Source organism: Idiotropiscis lumnitzeri, chromosome 8, assembly GCF_059441095.1.
Source record: "Idiotropiscis lumnitzeri isolate Australia: NSW breed Sydney's pygmy pipehorse chromosome 8, RoL_Ilum_1.0, whole genome shotgun sequence".
Lineage (NCBI taxonomy): Eukaryota > Metazoa > Chordata > Actinopteri > Syngnathiformes > Syngnathidae > Idiotropiscis > Idiotropiscis lumnitzeri.
The window spans coordinates 11,299,532-11,321,804 of NC_142398.1; the positions used below are offsets into that span (position 1 = coordinate 11,299,532).

General features: G+C 40.5%; 1 protein-coding gene across 2 annotated transcripts in view; it reads left to right on the forward strand.

Annotated features, from left to right (window-relative positions):
• The window catches only part of sdk1b (sidekick cell adhesion molecule 1b), a 285,070-nt gene that overhangs the window by 192,569 nt on the left and 70,228 nt on the right, over positions 1-22,273 (forward strand). For both annotated transcript variants that reach the window (XM_088302023.1, XM_088302024.1), the window contains 5 exons: positions 653-789; positions 4,095-4,242; positions 11,767-11,907; positions 15,459-15,640; positions 19,825-19,940. In XM_088302023.1, the coding sequence (XP_088158149.1) occupies positions 653-789; positions 4,095-4,242; positions 11,767-11,907; positions 15,459-15,640; positions 19,825-19,940 (724 nt within the window). The remainder of the gene's footprint in view (positions 1-652; positions 790-4,094; positions 4,243-11,766; positions 11,908-15,458; positions 15,641-19,824; positions 19,941-22,273) is intronic.

Genomic DNA, 22,273 nt, shown 5'->3' on the forward strand with positions numbered 1-22,273 from the left:
TGACTGCTGGATCCAAATCTGATATTTCTCTATTACGTCAAGTTTTTGAAATGAAAGCAATGTCTGTGGGCGAAAATAAAACACAATGTTGGAGTACTTCCAAACTTACAAGCTTAAAAAAAAAGAAAGAAATTGCATAAAACGAAATAGAACATAGAACAGTATAACCAAGGTTACGAGGTCAAGTCAGCAATAATCTTAATTCCTTCTATGCTGGCTTTCTATTTGCAAATATTGAAAGTACCGATCTATTGGGGGCAGCACCCGCTTTCAATTGTGACTGCGCAAAGAAGTTGCCACGTAGTTGTAGATGAGTCCAATTGGAATTAGCCTCACTAATCAGTAGAATTTTTCTTATTTGGGAAGCTGTGGAGAAAAAACATGAAAAAAAAAATGTTTTGGAATTAGCGTGCTGATTTTAATCAGCATTAAATCTAACGCAACAGAATTTTTTTCTTCAAATTCTTAATCAGTGTAATTGTATTTTCAGGGGACTGTAAATTACTTTCAATTCGTCAGTTGTTCCATGAAAATTTTTTAAATAAAATACGAGCGGCAAACTCACTTTTGTGATCTACTCCGTCAATGTCAAACTTTCTGCGCGTAAAAGCAACATCCAACATTTTGTTTTTCTTCTTTGTCTGGTGCACAGCGAGTTGCCACACTCTCCTCGCTCCTTGGAGGCGCGTCTCAACGACTCCGACTCCCGCTCAGTGCTGCTCTCCTGGCTGCGACCATTCGACGGCAACTCTCCGCTTCTCTACTATCTGTTGGAGCTCTCGGAGAACAGTGCGTATATGCATGTGTGTGTGTGCGCGTGTGTGTACGGGGGGGGCTAATTTATAGCCCCAGAGCGGCAAACAGCTGTTCACGCTCTGTCTAGCAGGCACCGATGTACGCTCATTTATAAAGCAGACATATGGGAAATAGTGTTGCTGTGTAAAAGTACGTCCAGGTTCCCGAGGAATAAATACTCATCGTCACCCCCCCCCCCCCCCCACACCCCCTTCCCTCCACACCAGCCTCGTCAGCTCTCTCTCGTTCTCTTTTGCTTCCTCTGTCTTGCCGTCTCTCGCCCCTCTGTCAGCGCAGATGTTGGTAACAGCAGGCCGCGTCCCTTTCAGATGGCACACAGAGGGAAAGAGGGATTGAGGAAGAGAATGACAAGATGGCTACACTGACTTACTCTCGCCTTCTGTTATGTGCACACTGCACAGACAGGCACTTTGCACCCAACTTTTGTCAAAGTTCAACTCATAAACGCTTAAAGCTGAGGTGTGAAGCCTTGAAGCTGATTGCAAGGTTTGAATGGAGCCTCACTTCCCTCCCTTGAATCTCTTCCAAAAAGAAACGCTAGCAGCTCACTAATGTGCGGTAACGCCGCTACGTTTTGCTACATTGCTAATTCATGATGGAGTATCGCCAAAGATGAAATGTTACCGGTTTGAGTTAGTATTTTGTCAAATGTACCCACAATGAACTTACTTGATGAGCTCAGTTGTATTCACACCATGTTAAATTAAGAAATCAGAATTAAAACTTACATTAGAGGCATAAGATGGGGCAAGAGAGAGATTATTTCCCCCCGAAAACTACTGTCATTAACATGACAAAAAGTGTTTGTTTTTTTGTTTGTTTTTTTAATCACTGCAAACTCCCCCTTTAACCACAAGTGCTTTAAAAAAATTGAAAGTGCCTAAAATTTGGTGAAAAGTGTGCGAAATTATATTTTTTATTGCCTTTAATCATTCAATTTAGCACATCTTTCTGGATAGACACCTTAATTTTTTCCCACAAGAAATGACAAAACAGGTAGTAAGTCTACTTATCTCTCTTCATAGAGCGTTTGTTCACACAAATTAAGTGTTCACCATTTGAACTTGGCTGCTAACCAAAAAAGCAGCACCTATAGACACATATGAAGAATCTCTCAGATGAGCTTAAGTGCATGTATGTATCTGATGTCAATTCAACATCAATATGACATCACTTCAATCATTTGGGGAATTTGTAAAATGTATTTCATTGATATTTCTGTACACATAATCATACACATAATCATAAAGTTATATTAATATACTAAGTAGTAGAATAAAAAAAATAGTCTGCAAAACGTCTATTTGAGTTTAGGTTTTTGGGCACGTAATTGTGAAAGTATGCTTCTCAGAAGATGAGACAAAGCTAATTTTTCATCGCTTATTTGCATGTTGAAAGCAAAATGTGCAAAATATCTTCATTGCAGAAGAAAAGAGAGAAAATTACGGCGAGCCTGCAGTCATTGCGGGCCGGACAAAAGTTGTTTTGTGATGTTGTCGCTGTGTGAGTGCACCCGCACGCATTTATGACACATTAGATGCTTGGAATTGCTGCTCGTGTTTTTACATGGCACAATGGCTTTGTTGTCGTTGCTTTGTTTGCATCTGCTCCCGCATTACGCCTGTCATTCATACAAACACACACGTGGCCAGTCAGAAGAGAATAGTATCTTAAGGTCCAAGTAGCTGGCGCCAATCACGCATTAACATCTGTCCTCCTCCACTATTGTCTCATGCTGCTTCGAGAGATGAAACCATGCCAACGTTTCCCATGCCGATATCATGACCAAAATTATCACTTGTGATGTAAACAAAACTACGCTGAAAAAAAAATGGTGTGTTGAATGTCAATCAATTTTATTGAATCAAGTAGTCGCACGAAATAATATTATTTGGATCTAGATGATTTTATTTGCGCAAAGACTTTACAAAATAAAATTGAATAAATTCAACAAAACCTTTTTTTCAGCTTATTGTAGTTGTTGACATTAGAAATTGGAAATCGAAACACCCCAGGTGAATCTTCTTGTATTCAGGAGAGCCCCCAAAATATACTTAATATCAGAGTTTCCCACACAAAGGGCCCCGGCCGGTACTGGTCTCCGGTCTAAAAAATCTTATTTTGAAAAGTGACAAGCTTCTCCCAATTACATTAATCGCTGAAGCACCACGGTTCGGCCGGCTACGCCGTCATTGTAAGACACGATACAAGTCTTAGACGTTAGCGGCTACTAATGGCTAGCAGCTAGCTGTTAGCATTCACATCAAGTGCCCCCCGCCGCTCCAACACCGCAAAAGTTATGGAAACATAAGATTGGGGACCACTTCTATAAAAAAAAATAAAGATTTATTTTTATGATGATATAATAATATTTGTCAGAATAAAGAATCATCCATCCATTTATTGTACTGAGACTTTTTCTTTGCTGCAAGCCGCGTTTTGAGCTGCCGATATTCACAAATCTCCCTAACTCCTTAATTCAATTTGATTGGCTTCAAACTTTGAAAAGGACTTTTTATTTGTAAATAGCAGCACTGTGATCCAGTAAGAGCTACCAGTCGGGCGCTTAAGTCAGATTTACCTGCACATTAGGGCCATTTTCACACTGCAGGACTCACTGGTCACAAGCTGGTTGTGGTTTTCCCCCGGACTTACCAGCTCCACTTGAGATCAGGCGGCTGTCAAATCATCTGGGAGGGAGTCTGAGTCCTCAAAAGTAACGTCTCTTGTGCTGACTACCATAGGTGTGTCTAACCCATTTTTGGGAGTGATCAATCACCCCTAAAATAAATCCAATCACCCCCAAAATTTGAGAGATCTTTAAGATTGTATTTATTGAGCTGAATGTCCTTTTTTTTAACAAGCTAGAGAAGCGTTAAAACAATATAGTACTTGGTAGAAATGTAAACAAAATTATAACCTCAAAAATAAAAACCCGATCCCTCGAACCGCTTTTTACTGAGTTTGAGTGAGTAGCCTTAGCAAACTTTAAAGAAGGATTTGTGGTCATTTCTACTGTCAATATAATCAAAGATAATCATCAGGAATTTTGCTGGTTATCAGATTATAGTACCACTGTTTTTTTTTTGTTTTTTTTTAATTACAATGAGAGAAGCACACCGTTGCGTGCTAAATTAGCGTCTTGCTGTATTTCCAAACTAACCTTTCGAAATGTTGTCACGGTTTATCGGCAAGCGGTATAACAATTTATTTTTAGTTGCTGCCTATGATTCCTTCACTTCATTCCCTCACCTTTTCTCCCTCGTGTGTCCATCCAGACTCCCCATGGAAGGTCTACCTGTCGGAGGTGGACCCCACTGTGACCAACATATCAGTGGGTGGACTCACGCCCGCCCGGACCTATCAGTTTCGACTTTGTGCTGTCAACCATGTGGGCAGGGGTCAGTACAGCGCAGAGACGCAGCGGTAAGAGCAACATATTTATTGTCCATGTTTTTTTTTTTACGACTCTCAGACGGTTTATTGGGTGTTTTGTTGAAAGCATGAAACCAATTTGCTACCCAGAACATGCTGTGCTTTCTGTGAAATAGAGTTTTTGCTGCAAACTCACCAAGAGTCAGAAGGCAGGATTATAATGATAGCCATAGAGAGGCCACACTAGTCTAGAATGTGTGTGTGTGTGTGTGCGTGTGTGTGTGCGGTGCAAATATGGATTGCTACAGGGGATTGCAACTTGGAATGCTTTCTAATTTGAAGGTTTGTTGTTAAAAATCCATTTGCTTTAGTAGCGGGCTTTCCAATCCTCACGTCCTTGTTGAAATGTGTGTTATTTCCCTGCCAGTTGCTGGGAATTTAATAGCGGATGAGGCAAAATAAGTGGTCTTTTTGCAGAAGTGGGAGAGTGGATTTGGCCTTTAAAGCGCACCCATTGTTGTGCAGGTGTGTGTTGTGCATTTGAAAAGACGGGACGCTGACGGGATCGCGGGTTTGGAGGAGGTGTGGTTTGCAATTGTGCTTCTGAGTAGACACGCGCGCACAATGCCACAGATGTGGCCATTGACAGATGCCAGATGTGGCTCCTCCAAATAGAATCTCAGCAACGGGAGCTTCTGCCAATTGTAATTATAGAGAACGCATCTTGTTGGTGCATTCATTTAACAACCTAAACTAACTTTAGTTAAAGGAAACATATTGTGCTTGGTTTTCACCATATAAAATAATAACATGTCGGCCACATGCTTTCATCAAATCAAAACTATCAAGAAATATTGCACGCTTTCCAACTTTTTTTTCATATTTTGGAGAGCTTGCACATGTCCCTTGTTAATACACATGACAGAAGCTATAAATGCGCTTCTTCATCTTTGATAAATAGTCGTGACAGACGGATAGACTTTTTTCAGGGCCGATGCCGTTACCGATTATTAGTAGCTATGGAGGCCGATAAGCGATATTTGAAGTATTTGTTGAAAAAAGGTGCAAAATGGTGTCAAATTTTAATTTTTTTATTTAATTTTAAATGAAAGCGAACAAAAGCATTACAACAATATACATGTCTGAAAAACGGCAGTATTTAGAAAATAAAACATTAACAAGATTAATTCATTTAATTTTTTCGGCGGGTCAGATTGAAACGTTTAACGGGCCGCATGTGGCCCCTGGGCCGTAGTTTGCCCACACCTGCACAAGAGGCACACGAGTTCATTTATTTACATTCTCTTTTATTATGTTTTTATATTCTATTTTACAATACAGGGAACACGAATCAGTGGACTATTTGGGTGAGCTGGAATAACATTTTAATTAATTTCAATGAAAAACTATTTAGTCATATAACGAATTAGACTGAGAAGTGCCACTATAGTCTCAATTTCCGAGCAGATTGGCGGCACCACATCTCTTATGTTTCCTTTCTTCTTGGCTGTAACTTGGCAGACTGTTATTTTTTTCGATTGTTATTCTTCAGTTGTTCCTTGGCGTCCTTAGGTGCGCCGTTTCCGTCAGGCAGCAAGCCACCTGCTCCTGAGCACAAAGTAAGATGTTCGGAGCACTGGAGAACAGAGTGCATCGATCCTCCTCAAATGAGCGACTGGCAGGCGGTCAAGTCATCAGTGGTCAGCGTATCAGAGCAGATGGACATGGCTCTTCATCAGCGCTCGCCTCGTATGTGACCGCACGCGCAACGCTTTTAATCTCTTGGCCGTCATCTGGCATGAAGCAACCCACGCGTGCGAGTGGCCAAAAAGGGACTTGGGGCACTCGGTAGGAGCGAGGGGCATTACGCTTCCTCCAGCTCCAAGCTTGACGCGTGACCAAATCCATCCAGTGTGATCAAAGTGGAAAAGCCACACCGGATATTGATGACAAAAAGCCTTGCTGAAATGATTTATGGAGTGATTTTGCAATTTGAAATACATCCCAGGTGTCTTCATAAAAAAATATGTTTGGCAAGTGGATTCAACATTTATCAATTAAGTTTGTCCAAAATGCGGATACCGTCTTTCTGACTAATCATAATTATATTTTGATTAGTTTCAATTTTCATTCAAAATACCTATTACGATTGTGACCAGTCGAAATGACAAATATTTTTAACGTGATTTTTGTAGTTCAATTTCGCCTTGCCAAAACTCCCTGTGTGATCAGAACGAGTAAATCATCTTGAATATTTGCGGCGGTGTCGTTCGAAAATCTGTTATTCCAGGAAAGTGTCAGCTTGCCACTGTTAATCAGCCAAAGTGAATTGCAAGTTCCAGGTCAGTTCACCCCATTTCCGCTTATTTAACATGTTGTGACTCTCAAACATGACCAGGCCCTCAAAGATGAACCCATTCAAACGAATCGGATTAATAGCACATTGCAATGCTAACTGGAAATTTCTTTGGCCAATTGGTGACTCAGATATACACATAAGATTACGACGATATTTTATTGCGTGTTACGTTCTCTTCCAGTCATTTTACATCGAAATAAAATTGAATTTATCACCTGTCAGTGTTGTTAAGACAAAGTGGTAAAGTGTGTGTCATCATCCGCAAGGCGACTGACAGTTAATATGACGCGTTAAGAATTTCAGTCACACTTTTTAGTTGAGATGATTTGTTTGGAAACATTCTATTAACCTTTGTGATAACTTCAGGGATGACTGGAACCATCCCGCTCACAAGTTCATGCTCGCTATTTTCATATCTGGTCATTAATGTAAGGACGCCCAGCGAAACAACAACATTAGAGTTGAAGATAAGAGAGAATGCAGTGCAATTACTCATTTAAAATTTGGAATTTCGCACACATTCTGCAAGAATTGTGAAGCTGCTATTAAATCCGGAGTCGGATGTGACGCTGTAACTCTCCATCCATCCATTCTCCTCTTGCGGGTCGCAGGCGTGCTGGAGCGGTAGGCGGGGTACAGCCTGGACTGGTTGCCGACCAATCACAGGACACACAAAGACAACCATCCGTGCTCACACGCACACCTCGGGACAATTTAGAGAGATTTTGCAAAATATGCCAAAGTGTCACCTAAAAATCATTCATGATGACTTTAGAGCCTGATATTTTTTTTTCCAATTCTGATTAGTTCAACTTGAGGAACTTTAAATGTTCCGCTGTCATCAAATGACTATTTAGCGGATGAAGCAGCGGAGCAGCGTGATCCCTCCTGACCTCGCTCATTCCCCACCGCCGTCCAATTTTCTCAAACAGCCTGATCAGTGATCACCTTCCATTTTTCTCCTGCCATTTTGGACACCTTTCACTTTTTGTCCGTCATATCCTTTGCCCTCAATTATTTCATCTTTCACTTGTCTTTCCGCTCGCCTCTACCTTCCCGTTAACCTCACTCGGCGTTCAAAGCTGACCCGACCCGGCCTTGCTAGTGATTACGGCTCCCAAACCCATCCAGGCGGGAGGGGAAAAAAAAGAGTGCAAGCTGGTCCAGCCTGTGGCTTTACTGTAAGCTCCTCAGCTTACATAATCAGTGGCGTATGTGTCCACACACACACGAGCATCGAATTTGTTGCTCGGCTTAAGACGCGCCGCCACATCCGATGGCCTTTTCCGTGGCACGGATTAGGACTTGCCACATCTCCCTCTTGAGTGATGATGCTTCGGGCTACTGAGCCATGAGTTGTGTGCATGTGGATATGTGCACTTTTGTTAAAACTGTTCGATGCACCACACAGGCTGGTGCTTTTACTGTTGTAACACCATTTATCCTAGGGAATATTTTCCAGACCCACTTGCAATGGGTGAAAAACTGCACCAAGGGAAATTATGTTAAAAAAAAAAAAGAAAAAAAAAACATTTTTTTTTATAAGTTGCCACATGTCTCGCTTGCATTTTGTTCACCATAAAACGACACAGGGGTTGCTTTGAGTGGAGCAGCAGTTTGGTGGGTGTGTTCATTTTTGAATTTTTTGAAAAAGGGTTCAATTAATTACATCCGCAGGTGGATTTTAGTCCAGCCCACAAATCGGCCCTCAGGCATGTGATGTGATCGCAGCCAATTGGGGAAATAACAATACATGCCTCAGAACGCGACCAAAGCCACACTACCAACTGTTCGTACTTACTTGCATTGTGTAATATTCTTTGAGTTTATGTTTTACGTGTGGTCCCTGAAGTGCACACGAAGGTGATTGGCTCATGTTACGGGTTGAGTGAAATGTTTTGTTGTAAAGCACGTCAGTTGTCAGCACATGTGTGAGATTGGGTGACTTTATAAACGCAAAATAAGACACATGTCGGCACGCTCATGGAAAAGAAGAAAGAAGAAGTCAAATAAGACCATAATAAGTCCATCATAAAGTAAGTGGATTTGAATAGTAAATTAGCCTGCTAACAATCTTTAAATAAACCTCTGCTATTAGCGGCTCTCCCTCGGTGGCATCATGCACAGATGCATTTATTTTTGGGTGGGGGGAGTGTCGGGGTCGGGGGCGATAATTTTTATGAATAAGGCCGAGGGTCGAGGGCAGAACGCTAACCAGATCGCGGCCGGAGGGCGGGGGACTGACTGGCAAAAAAGGGTCAAGTGCCCAGCTCTGGAAACATGAAGCAAAACTTAAACAAAGGTCAGTTTAAAGTCTAGAAACAGACGATATGCATTTTTTTTTTTACTATTCTGAAACTTTTTTGACTGAAATTGATGATGCACAATAGCGCACCGTGCAAGTATATACACGCACACACACACACACACGTTGTTGCACCCTACAGCAAAAAACACCTCATGAATTGCCTTTAATTCCCGCCCAAACCATTTAAGAGTAAATATTTCACATCAAGTGGGTTCAACACGGGGACGTTAACTTCGCACAAACACAAGTCATAAAGCCCCAGCCGACGCAGAGGCGCCAACACTTTCCCCCACAAATCTACATACCCGTGTATGTCGCTTCAAAACAACAACTCGAGCTCATAAGTTTGTCTGCACGCTGTTTGACACACTTTATCTGTCCCCTGCTATTTAGCAAAAGAGGATGGATTTCTGGAGGAGATGAACATTTTATCTGCGCGTGTGTGAGTGTAATTCCCTTGCGCTACAGGAATTAGTAGAAGTTTCTATCTGTGTCGTCCTCCACTATTTAATGCCCACACGTTTTCTTCACACCGAATCCACATTGCGTATCGACTTTTAAATGAAACGCTTGAGTCGACCGCAGCTCAAAGGAGATGGAAGAAATGCCGGTTTATTGTGCGGAGGAAATGCCGGGGAAATGAGGGCACAGGATCTTAAAAAGCTGAAAGTAGACGAGGATAAGGTGACTGGGAGGTGGGGAATTTGGACGTGGGCTGAGCGCTGCAACCGAATTTAACTGACCTCTGATTTGTTGGCTTTGTTCATTTGCGATTAGAAAACCTTCCATCCAGTGACGATACCTCTGATTCTCATTTGGGTTGTGGGTGAGCTGGAGCCTATCCCGGTTGACTTTGGGCAAGAGGCGGCTTATAATGATTATTTCTTTAGCCCTATTGTACTGAGCATCCAGCACAGAGATCTGTGTACCACTTTCACGTCACAATGAAGTAAACACGTATGTATCGTCATAAATGGGACGCCACCATATAATATCACTTTGAAGAACCAAAAAGACCTCCTCACACAGTTCTCCAAATAAGCAGCAAAGTATGCTCGCTTCAGGCGTTCGTTTTCACCCCCAACTCCCTGTTGAAGTTTATTGCAAAACTAACCCACAAAAGAACACTGGAGATTGAACAATTTATTGATTAAAACAATGTCTAATTGATTATGAAATTCACAAAAAAAAATCATAATTAATAAATCAATTAATCCTCAGAATTTAGGCTTCTCAACAGTACATATTCTTAGATTTCTGTCGTCTTTCATGAAAGCACACAAAAGTCATCTTTGTGTTGAAACAAAGTGAGACATTTGGAAACATCTTTTACTTTGGAAAACCACAATCAACTTTTTTTTGCTGATTTTATGACAGAATGCAGACCAACCCAGTAACTGAAATATAATCATTTGATGTTTGTGCATTTTCTGCACTTCCAATTTGAAATTGTTATTGAATAAAAGGATGGAAATTTGAAAATAGTATTTATTTTTATTCTGAAAAAAAAAAACAGATTTATCAATTTAAAAAAAATCATTAGTTGCTTAATGCTAAAATGTAACGCATAACCTCAATTAATGGGCTAATTAATTGGGTATCAAAATTTTATTTCTGCCAGTATATAAGAAATGCCATCAGCATAAAAAAAATTCCTTATCTACATCGCCACTTGTACCTTTGTTTACATATATAAATGGACTGGTTTCCCGCTCATTTGTCATTGGTGCACTAGTTCCCTGGTGGACCGCCCTATTATCTACCTCCTCGTGTTGCAACTGGGACCAATGAAAGGGCCTCTGTTCTGCTTCTCGAGACGGCTGAGACTTTAGTGCAGCTCGCCGCTTTTGTGCGACCAGTGTCTCTTGCGCTTTGTGATAGTCTGTCAGTTGTGAGACACTAGCAATTTGAAAACTTGTTGGGGATTCAGACCTCATCATTTGTTCCATACCTAGATCTTCCGAGAGAATACATTGTTACTTCTATTTCAACCGTTTAATATCATGGTCGATGTTACTTCCCTCCTTCCCTAGCAGAGGTGGTCGCAACAGTCAGGCTGGAGTTAAATAAAAAAAAAAATGTTGCTTAAAACGCTGCTTTTTGATGAGGCATCATTGAAATTTCCATTTGTACTCAGTCCAGTCAGTACCCCGCCTTCTGCCCAAAGGCAGCTGGGATTGGCTCCAGCACGCCCTGCGACCCTCGTGAGGATAACCGGTTTAGATAATGGATGGATGAATAGTTCCAAAATGATGATCATACTTTTACTATTTGCCTCATTGGTACCATATCAAGGTTCCACTGTTTATTGATGGTGATGCTGCTTTGCTCGGTGGATTGTGGTTGGCTGGAGGGTGTAAATGGAAAAATCAAGTGAAGGAGAATGAACCAAACAGATGTAGGAACGCATGTGAAAGTCATCGCGTTCATCTAAATTTGCGACAGCTATACACAAAATGCTCTTTTGTTGTCTGCCGCCAAGCCGTCGTAACGCACTAGGCAATCTGCACTTGACGTCGGCAAAGAGACTGTGTCAGTGCCAACAGTCCCGGAGGATGATGGCTGAAGCACTTCCATCATCATTGGCTGTATCTGTAGCAGTGATTGTTTGAATTGAATGAACAAAGCTCCAAGTGAAGGAAAACAAATGAATTGCATGACACTGCAAGTCTGTGATAGTAAAAGGAGGATTGAGAGAAATGCGTACGGAACTGCAAATTGATACGTAAATGCTGCTTAAGATGCGAGAATCAATGAACAAATTAAATGTATATCCCATCGCACATTGTAGTGAGAAACAAGGCTATGTTTTCACTTTACAGTAACTTAAATATATTAATATTGAAGCACCCATTCCTAATTCATGTCTCTGGTCCCCTCTCCCCGTATGCTTTTCATGATATGTCAGGTTGATGCTGAGAGAGGAGGCGCCGAGTGCCCCCCCCAAGAACATCGTGGCCAGCGGGCGAACCAACCAATCCATTATGGTCCAGTGGCAGCCTCCTCCAGAACCGCAGCTCAACGGAGTCCTCAGAGGATATATGCTCAGGTACAAAGAGCATTGGGGCAACCTTGTGAATTAACCATACTGCTCGCATCTTCTTGAAGTTTTCGAAAGAACGAAGGCAGCACAGTATTGTGTGGGCGGCACCTCTGCCGAACACTTCTTAGGTTTTAAGTTAAGTGCCTGAGTGGTTGTTTAGTCTATAAGTGTAGCCCCCGCTCCCTCTTCTTTTGGCCAAAGTCAGCTGGGGTAGTGACTCTCGCTCACCCGTGACACTAACGAGGACAAACTGTATAAAAAGATAAATGGATGGCTAGTACAATTGGGTAAACACTTTGAAAAGCTATTGTCCTCTGTATGGCATTTTTTTTTTTCCCTGCGTGCTGAAATAGAGTGCACGGGTCTTAAGGACTACGGGAGGTATGAAGAATGGATTCTTTGTCTGTATTGTAACTGAGAAAACAATAGTTGGTCCATGTAGAAGTTAACTAGCACTCTGTATTTGAAGCCCACATTAACTACTTGGCCACCTGCATTCCATCATGTATTATATAGTGGCTATATAGTATACATTTTTTAAAACTATTTGCAGTTTATGGAAGGTATTATATCACAAGTGGTGCATTAGTTGCTGTAAAATTCTTCTACTGAATCAACACAAATGTATTATTCATGATCACATGCTTGCAACACATTCCTGCTCATCTAAAAAAGGTGTTATGGAGGGAAAATGGGTGTTTTTTTATTTGTTATTTTTCATATATATATCACATCACTGCCTGGGCCAATTGTTTGCATCGCATTGTTCACTGTTCAGTTACGGAACTATAACATGTACTCACATCTGTATAATAAACCCCGTATGCATATACCGTATTTTCCGGACTATAATCCGTTACTTTTTTCCTAGATTTTGAACCCTGCGGCTAATACAGCGGTGCGACTTTTCTGTGGATTTTTCTTTCACCGGCAGGGGCACTCTATAGTTCAGAAGATACGCTAGATAAATCTCGATTTTTTTTTTTTTTTGTATTCATTTTTTTGAATGTTTATTTCTGCTTCTTGATTCTGCTCTGTTTTAATTAGCAAAGTAGTGGCCATATTAAAAGGCACTGTTTCAACAATCTGTTTATGTACCTTTACGTGTATTCCCAGTTCAAAATCGTTCTGTAAATGCAGAAAACAACTCTTTTTTTTTTCAACAGAAAACTGCGGCTTATAGCCTGGTGCGGCTTGTATTTATTTATTTATTTATTCATTTTATTTTGTATTTTGGGGGGCGTTGCTGCAGCTTATATGCAGATGTACCTGGCTAACAGCAGCTCTGATGCACTAAAAGGCTTTTTTTTTTTTTTTTTTTTCAAACTCTGACAATAGCGCGAAGGCCAAAGTTGCCAACATTACCTGTAGTCCCACTTTGTTACACTGCCACCCTGGAAATATATTATATATAAATACCCAGTAAAAAGACATAATTAATTTACTCACCTTTCTGTTTGATGTAGTTGTCACCTGAACTTGTGTGTTCCGTGTTCTTTCGCCACCTTTGTTCAGATTAAGGTTACTCAATAATGTTGTAGGGTGAGAGTGTGTTTATCAAAGTATTGATTTACATCTCTATTGACCCTAAAATATTTTATATATACCAGGGACGACTGTGTACATGCGACGCATTAATATGTCCCCCGACTTCTACTTTTAAATTAACCACATTAAGTCACGTATTCAAATGTTACCCTTTGTTTGAACAACTTATCTCAAAGAGTTATTCACCTTTGAGCATATTAACATACGGCAGTGCTTCTCAAACAGTGGGGCGCAGTGCGATGCTGAGGGGGGCGCGCGTGAACCTGCGGAACATGCATTTTTTCCGCCGTACTACAATAAAGAGTAATTGCACATCCACTCCAGTAGTTGGCAGCGGCGCTCTCATTGCCCATTGTGCGCTGCGAGTAGTAACGCTACGATGTAGGTTTGTTTTGCAACGAAAATGCACTTACTCATAGTTGCAACGGGGAGTGGGTCGTGGTGGGGGGCGCAAATTGTTTTCTTCTTGCGAGGGGGGCGTAACAGAAAATAATTGAGAAGCACTGACATACGGTAACAATGGAAAACGTGTTGATTTGTGAAATGTATTACAATAACATAATGGCGCTTTACATTGTAAAAAAAATAAATAAAATTCATGTACACAAGACATCCTGTCCAAAGAACACAAGCAGTTTTTCCTGGTTCTCTGTCCTGTTACAAATGTGTCACACTGTTTGCAATCAAACAGCCCTCCGCTGCCTCCTGGTCATTTGCATATAATTGCAGCTCATGTTTTTAATCCTTATTCACTGTGTAATCTGCTCCCACTCCATTGAAATCACAAACTCTGCCGGCTCATTTCGGCTTCACAGGACATGGGGGGTGGCCTCACGTCTCCTCCTCCTGCCCTCACCTCGATTATCCTTTCGTTTTATTTTGCCAGCTTGTCATCTCCTCACTCCCCTCCTCCTCTTTTTCTTTCTCGTCTATGCTCTACTCTGCTCACCCCTGCTCCACCCTGCATTTCGACCGTCACTCTGTTTATCTCCCCGCCTGCAGGAAAACATCCTGTCAACCTCCAGTGGTGCCCCCACTGGATGCATCTGTTCAAATGCGCCAGCGTGTTGCTCGGGATGACACATGGCGGCACGTCCGCCAGAGCGCTGAGTCAGCCGTTCAAACGCTTTTGTTACACTTTTGACGCTGGATGAAGATGCTGACATATAGATTAGTGATTCTATTCGCTCCAGCAACCGAATGCTGGCAGTTTTCATTGAGGAATTTTGGGGGAGAATTCTGTGAAAAAAAATGCAGACCAATTTGTAATAAACTGACATTTTGTGGGGTGGTAATTTAAAAAGGTTTTGTTGTACAATGTGGATTACATATCTGCAGCATTTTAAACCATTACGAAGGCTTTACTTAAGAGAAATAGAAACTAATAGAAATTGTGGGGTTACTTAAAAAAAATGATTCTTATACAAGGAAAACAATTAAAATCAACCAATTAAAAAAATGGCATTTGGTGGCAGGGGAGTGATTTAAAATGTTTTTTTAATAAAAATAATATATAAAAAGGATTAAAATATATATTGTTAATCCTTTAAAAGCATGACTTTTGCGGGAGTTACTTAACGATGTTTTATATAAAATTAAAATTTTAAATGTCTATAAATCTTAAATGTCTTAGAATTAAAAGAATACTGCACGTTGTTAATCTGAAAAGGAAAATAATATTACTCTAAAATTAAAATAAGTCAATACATTTTAATCAGTGAAACAATTTAGGGGGTTTTCTTTAAAGTTATTGTGAATTTAAACTTTTTTAAAATGTCTTTTTAAAAAGATAAAAAATTACAATATAAAATTATTTTCTTGTGTCAAATGCGGAACACATTCCTCAGTGTCTGATCTGTTGTAATCTTAATCACCGTACTCACAAACACCTATGTCGTCGGTGGACCGATGTTTCAATTCACCTCCTCCATAAAGTCTGACACCTGAAATAATGGTTTTATGATGTGTCTCACCAACGCATGTATGCGTCTGTATTTGTATATACAAAGGTACCGTCTAGCGGGGCTTCCGGGCGACTACCAGGAGAAGAACATCAGCAGTCCGGAGACCAACTACTGTTTGCTGAAGGAGCTGATCATCTGGACACAGTACCAGATCCAAGTGGCCGCCTACACTGGCGCCGGCCTGGGTATCTACAGCAGTCATGTTACCGAATACACACTGCAAGGAGGTTAGAACACACACAAGAAACACATTCAATATGTTCAGGGGCTCTTGTTGTTTTTTTGTTAGTTTTAATTCCCCAAATAACGCATTTTGCTCAAAATCAACAGCTAGCCAGCGAGTGGGAAAACAACCTTAATAGAATAGGGGTGTAACGATATATCCATTCAATTGATATATCGATTTGTCTGCCCTGCGGTCTAGCGACATCGATAGGCACTGGACTGTTGCACATCGATCAAGTTATTGATCGATGAAATCGATATAATGTACAAAATAATTTTATCCTCAAAGGTCCCGATGTCCTTTTATCTTTATTCCGGTTTAAATGTTAGTTTTAATCAACTTCCATTTGTTTTTCACCCATACACGTAATGTTCCTCAAGCGTGCAACCGAAATTATAACAGATCAACAGATTATGGCGTAGAGGAAGGAGGACATTTATTAAGACGCGGCAAAGCGTTCATTCATCTTGACCAGACAGTTTCCGTGTTGTAACCTTTGCAAATGAGTGACATGTAGAAGAAACATGAGCATTTGTCGACGCATCTCGGCCATCACCTTGGCATCACAAACAGCAGCAAATCTAAATTAACAGCAACATCAGCAGTGCAATACCGTATGGAAATCAATTTATCAAATCAAATTGTATCGTTCCAAAAAAGCAGTGTCAAATCGTTAAGAAGCCTGATATGGATCAAAAAAGTGGCGTTCCACCCCAAATTATTCATATTAGTGTGTAGATGTTAATATGAGTGACAGCGTAAATGCTCATTTGCCCTGTGCCCTGCCGTTGGTAACCTGCTGCTGGCATAGACTCCCTCTCGCCCGAGAGCCTAATGAGGACAAGCACTGCATAAAATGGATGGATGGCTAACACATATTTACCATGAGTCAACGACCATACATCAATGAATTGGTCTTTATAGGAGTTCAGATGGCCTTTGTGGGGTCTTGGCTCTGATGTAACCGTAAACCCGGCTTGCTGGTTTTAATTTCCATTCAGGATGCTCTTTGGATCCAGGTTGTAAAAGATGCAGCCACTTAGCGTGTGAAGTTTTTTTTCAATTGGTTGTTTATCATTTCAAGTATTTTTGTAATTAAAACCGGCGCGTAAACCTGCTCGTCATCGAGTGCTGCGGACAGCTTTATAGACTGAAAAGTGTAGGTCATTAATGTGATTTGGAGGGCGTGGAGGCCGTAGATGAGTTCCATCTTTTGTGAAGTTGACTTATGTTCTAATAGCGTTTCTCTCCTGCTGCTGCTCCCCGGCACTCTGGCATACGTGCATAGTGAGATTTCCCCAGAGGACAGAGTTTAGTCTTTTATCTGGAGCTGTGAGCTGCCAGGGTTAAGAAGCCAAGCCCCACGAGTGCACTCAGCATGGCAGGGCGGAAGAGAGCATCTTTAGCATCAATTAATCTCCGTCTTTCTCGCTCTCTCTCCCTCCCATCTCTTCCTTAGCCGCCTCGCCACTTTTCCCATTTTTCACCAACGCTTTTTTCCGCGCTCTTCTGTGGGCTCCCTTATATGATATAAAAAGGGCCTTCCCATCACGCAGCCGTGCATTATCATACTCCAGCTTCCCCGTGCATCAGCATAAACCTCTTACTGCGTAATCGCCGTAAAGTTTTCCACACACTCGTGTCACACGTCTCCTGCCGCTGGACCGTCCTCCGTCTGACCACTCTGGTAGGCTCCGTGTAAGACGAAGTCGTTCTCTTCAGAACATGTTAGCCATATTAATATCCCCTTCTAGCCTCCGTGCGTTCATATTAAACTGTTAATAAGTCTTAAAAAATGAGCTGGCATTTAAATGGTACGTCCCTCGGCGCCTCCACTTAATCACTGTCTGCTCAACACACTTTTCTGTTTTGATCGTAAAAGTTTCCATGCACTTTGCAAATGATTAGCATTTTAGTTTTTCCGTTGCATCTTCATGGAAAGAAGGTGACGGTTTGTATATCTTCATAATAATAAGGTACAACAAACAAGTCATTTTTGATTGTCTGCGGTGCATTGCTCAATTCAGACACAATAACAGACATATTGTAAGCGTGCGATCAAAATTCACCATTATTATTTTCTATACAACTTGTACGCTTGTTTTCCTAATTAAGTGCTCAGGTGGTAATATCAGAGACTTATTGGAAAGACTCCATTACTAACTACAGTGCTCTCGTCATAGTTGTAATCACCATCCAAGGACATTAATCACAGTGTAATTAAAAGCTCCCAGCAGTGATGAATTGACCCTCGCATCAGCTTCTTCACAGCAAATCGTTGACTTGATCAGCAAACTTTGATCTCGAGCTCCACCCACGTTGATGGATTAAGCGAAAAAAGCGTCACGGTTCGTTGTCGGCAATCTGTCTGGAATACCTGCGTCCGATTGGAATTCCTGAGTTGGAGTTCGCCCAAAATGCTTGGTTTCGGCCATGAGATTTTTTTTTTCCCTGCGTCTTACTATGATGTCATGTCAACCATATATCGTTGAAACTGGTGTTTTGCAACTTTTATAATTCTTGAAATGATGATCAAATATTGATGCTACATTAAATAGAGTGGACAAAGAAGCCTTGTAATTTACCATTGCCCATCTTGAGTTCTTCATTTGAATTTGGGTTTGGAGTTTGTCAAAGTGCGAGATCTGAAACTTGCCCAAAATGGCTACTTCGAACCAAAATGGAGGTCATCGTGTTCATTTTCTCCAAAGGCTTTTTCATGCATCCGCCCAATTGTACGTTGATCAACAAGCCGATGTTAGGGGCTGATTTTTTTCCAACTTTTCAGAGACCTCTGAAAAACATCTTCACATTGATGCACATTTTTCAGCCATTTTGATGCCATTTTGGTCCCCTAAAATAAATTAATTCACCAGAAGAACAATAAACACAACAGGGTTTAAAAAGCGCCCGGTGCATGATTTGAGTGCCCTAATCACATAATATGGCAGGATGCTGGATGTGTGGAGGACCCAAGAGCAAAGAGTCAGAGGGATTAGTAAAAAAGGTGATTGGCATTAGTGTTGGCAGTCCAGTGAGAGCAGTCCCAGGTCAAGGAAAGGAGTCCAATTGTTGCAGGGTACACGGCTGGCAAGCCACGAGCAGAGTTCACCCAACTCGGAATTGAGAGTGTTGATCTGGTGACGAGGTGGAGCTTAAGTACTGTTGATGGAAATTGATGGCACCTGGTCCCAGCACCGCTGTCTCGTCAGCCCTGAAAGAAGACACACCCACATACAAAAAGGGGAGGGGCTCAAGGTCCAAAGCCGGGAGCCCTAAGATAATAAGGTTTACTAAAACCGTAAGGATTGTACAGAAAGGTTCCCTTAAACTTGTGGTTCTCAACTGTGGTCACCCTGGCAACCGCATATTCTTGTTGATCCAAAGTTGTAACCCACTTCATGAACGTTAAGAACAATAAAGCCTTGTTTTTTTTCTCTAAAAATGAACTCATTTAATACATGTACAGCATGTCATATTAGACTTTTTTCTGTTTCAATTTAATTTGACCCCACCGCCAAAAGCTTATCACAAAAGGCTATCACACTTGCTAGCTAAAGTTTGAGCTTTATAACTAGCGACTAAAGCACAAGTTATAAACATTTACTATTGCATACCTAATATGTATCTGGGAACTCGGTATGCCTCTGTATTGGCCAGGAAGAAACATCAGAGTACTATTATGTGCAATTTTTCATTTTTATTTTTTTACAAGTTGTGCTTGCACTTTTGGGTCCACAGCCACCAGTTGAGAATGACTGCACTCAGTCAAGTCCACTTCCCTGAGGTCACTGAGTGGACTTCATCTACGCTGATGTCTCCTTTCATCAGCCATGCTGTATTTTACATTATTCCTCATTCACTTCATCATTTGCAGGACAATGCTATGCAAAATACATGAATGCAAATTTCAAATAGGATTTTTAATGAGAAGTCGTGCCATTTTGCAATGAGGCCGGCGTTCACTATTTGTAAGTCGGGCAGTAATGGCGACATTAAATGGAAACGTTATCATATATCTGCATTCGGAATCTATTTGTCATCAAAAAATGATTTCATATTCTCCGTCGCCGGCATACATTTGTGCGGTGTGTTTTGCATTGTGTGTGTTGTATTGCATACTGTTCTCTTGGCAAACCATCGCAGCTAAATATTGTGTGTGTTTGCGTTTGTGCGTGGGTGCAGTTCCCACAGCTCCTCCGCAGGAAGTTGAAGTAGTCTCTATCAACTCCACCACTATCCGCTTCACGTGGAACCCGCCGCCTCAACAGTTCATCAACGGCATCAACCAGGGATATAAGGTAAACGCACCACAACGCGATCAAAGCACTGACAAGGTAAAAAAAAAAAAAAAAAAACATGGTTGAAATTTAACTTTTTTAAAAACTTTCAGATGATGTCATTGTCCTACTCCATCCTGATGCCAAAATTAGACATTTTATTAAAAGGCGAGACGATAGCAATATTTTAATAATACCGAGGTCACCAGTATAACCCACCAGCCCCCTTTTGGCATGCATGTAATTATACAGCGCATAATCTTGTAATATATTTATCATTTTATAAAGGTTATTCAATATTTTAAAAACTAACTTGCACATTCATTCAAATAAGCTACGAAGAATAATTTGAATGAAGAATAATTTGCATACTATTAATATGCAGGGATCATTTGGGTTGAGAGAGTGTTACTAAAAGTATTATGTAATGGTGCTTTGAGATACGAGCGACCCAGTGAATTAATTTTTCAAGATACGAGACCTCGTCAGACCCTTTTTTTTTTTTTTGACAATATCTGGCAGTTTGGCATATAGTGAGCAATTAATCCAAAAAGGCTTAAAAAAAGCAACATTTGCCCAATTGTGAATTGTGGCTTTTGTTTTCTTTCAACTATAATCCAAATTATATATTAATAAAATAATAAAATAAACTGTGAATTGAATCAAGATACAATACAACAAATGATTTTCACTTTTTAAATTGAACTTCTGAAATAAATTCAGTTTCCCACAATATTATAATCGATGGAGACCACACACTTATCTGAGTGTGTGTGTAGGGGTGTGTGTTTGTGTGTGTGTGTGTCTGTGGGCCTAAGTGCGCATCGTCCTCCAAGGATGAGCAATTGTACTCAATAAATAGGTAAAGCACCGAGTTTTATGTTCACTTGTCTTCGTCTAGCTTCTCGATTTGTTGTGCTGTTTTACTCGTCTATCTGTTGAGGTTGCAGAATAATTTTGAAACTATATCCATCATTTGGACAGCAAAACAATATTTGCTCTTGTGAAGTAAATCGCCATTTGATGCAACTAGTCACTTCTGTCATATGACAACACTGTTTAAAATATTGTTTTCATGAACTTATAACGGTTGAATAAATAGAGAAGAGTATGCAGCTGCCTCACAATTCTGAGGTTGAGGGTTTGAATCCAAGCTCCAGCCTTGCTGTGTGGAGTTCAGCTCAGTTGCGACCAACTTTATCGTTAACGAATATGAACAAACACAAGAGTGCTTTGAAAAAATTATGAAAATAAAATAACTGACGGAAACTATATTGAAATTTTACAGAACCAACTATAATTAAAATAAAAATGTTCTTTGTTTTCAAGGGAGTGTACCGCGAGCGAAAAATGTAGGGGAAAGCTTTTTTTAAGATTTTATTTCCCGCCGCCAATATATATTTTTTTCACTCCTCAAATAAAGTTAAAATAATAATAATAATAATAATTATTATTATGATAATAATAAAAAAATAATAAAAATGTAACTAAAAACAACAACTAAATCGTAAAAACTAACCGATTCTAAAAATTCATTTAAACTTGCTTGCAAGGCTGCAGCACTCCTCAAATAGGCCATGTATTTAAAATAATAATAATAATAATGATAAAACTGAGAAAAATGTAATTAAAATAACGCATTTTTAAAAAAATGAAAACTAACCGACTCTAAAAACTAATTAAAACGTGCTTATAGGGCTGCAGCTAACCACTGAATAGGCGCTTAATCTGTCAAATATTTTGTCAATTACTCAAGGAATTGTTACGTTAGTCTCAGTTACGGATGTTATTTCTGTATTTAACGCAAAGATACGGGGCACCGTATTATTAGGTGCTGGCATAGTATAACAGACGTTAGCTTAAAACATACGGTAGCGTGCATGCACACTCTCCGAGCTCCTCCACCCCTACGCACCTGGCCGCTGCCTCAGGTGTGCGGTCCACATGCTGCTGGACGTACCGAACATGAGACTGTCGCTGTTCTGCTGTTCTACTGGTATCTATTGCTTGTCTTTTAATTTGTGTTCTAATTTACCGCTAATTTATTCTACACCATATGGAAAGCTCTTTGTTACAGCTCCAGCTGTTGTGAAATGCGCTATATAAATAAAGTTGTATTTTATTGTATTGTATAAAACATACGCTAGCATGTTTTTAAAAAGGCAGTGGGAGCAAAACTGAGTTCAGTTGTACTTTATTGAAGTATTGAAGTATTTAACATGCCAGGTTCCCTCTCGTCATTGTCAGAGTCAGTGCCGTTGCCGTGCAGCCCCTCAGAAATGATGCCAACTTTTCATCCATAATCCATTCAAAAATTGAGGTGAAACTCACCCGGCAAGGCCCCCAGTCTTAGT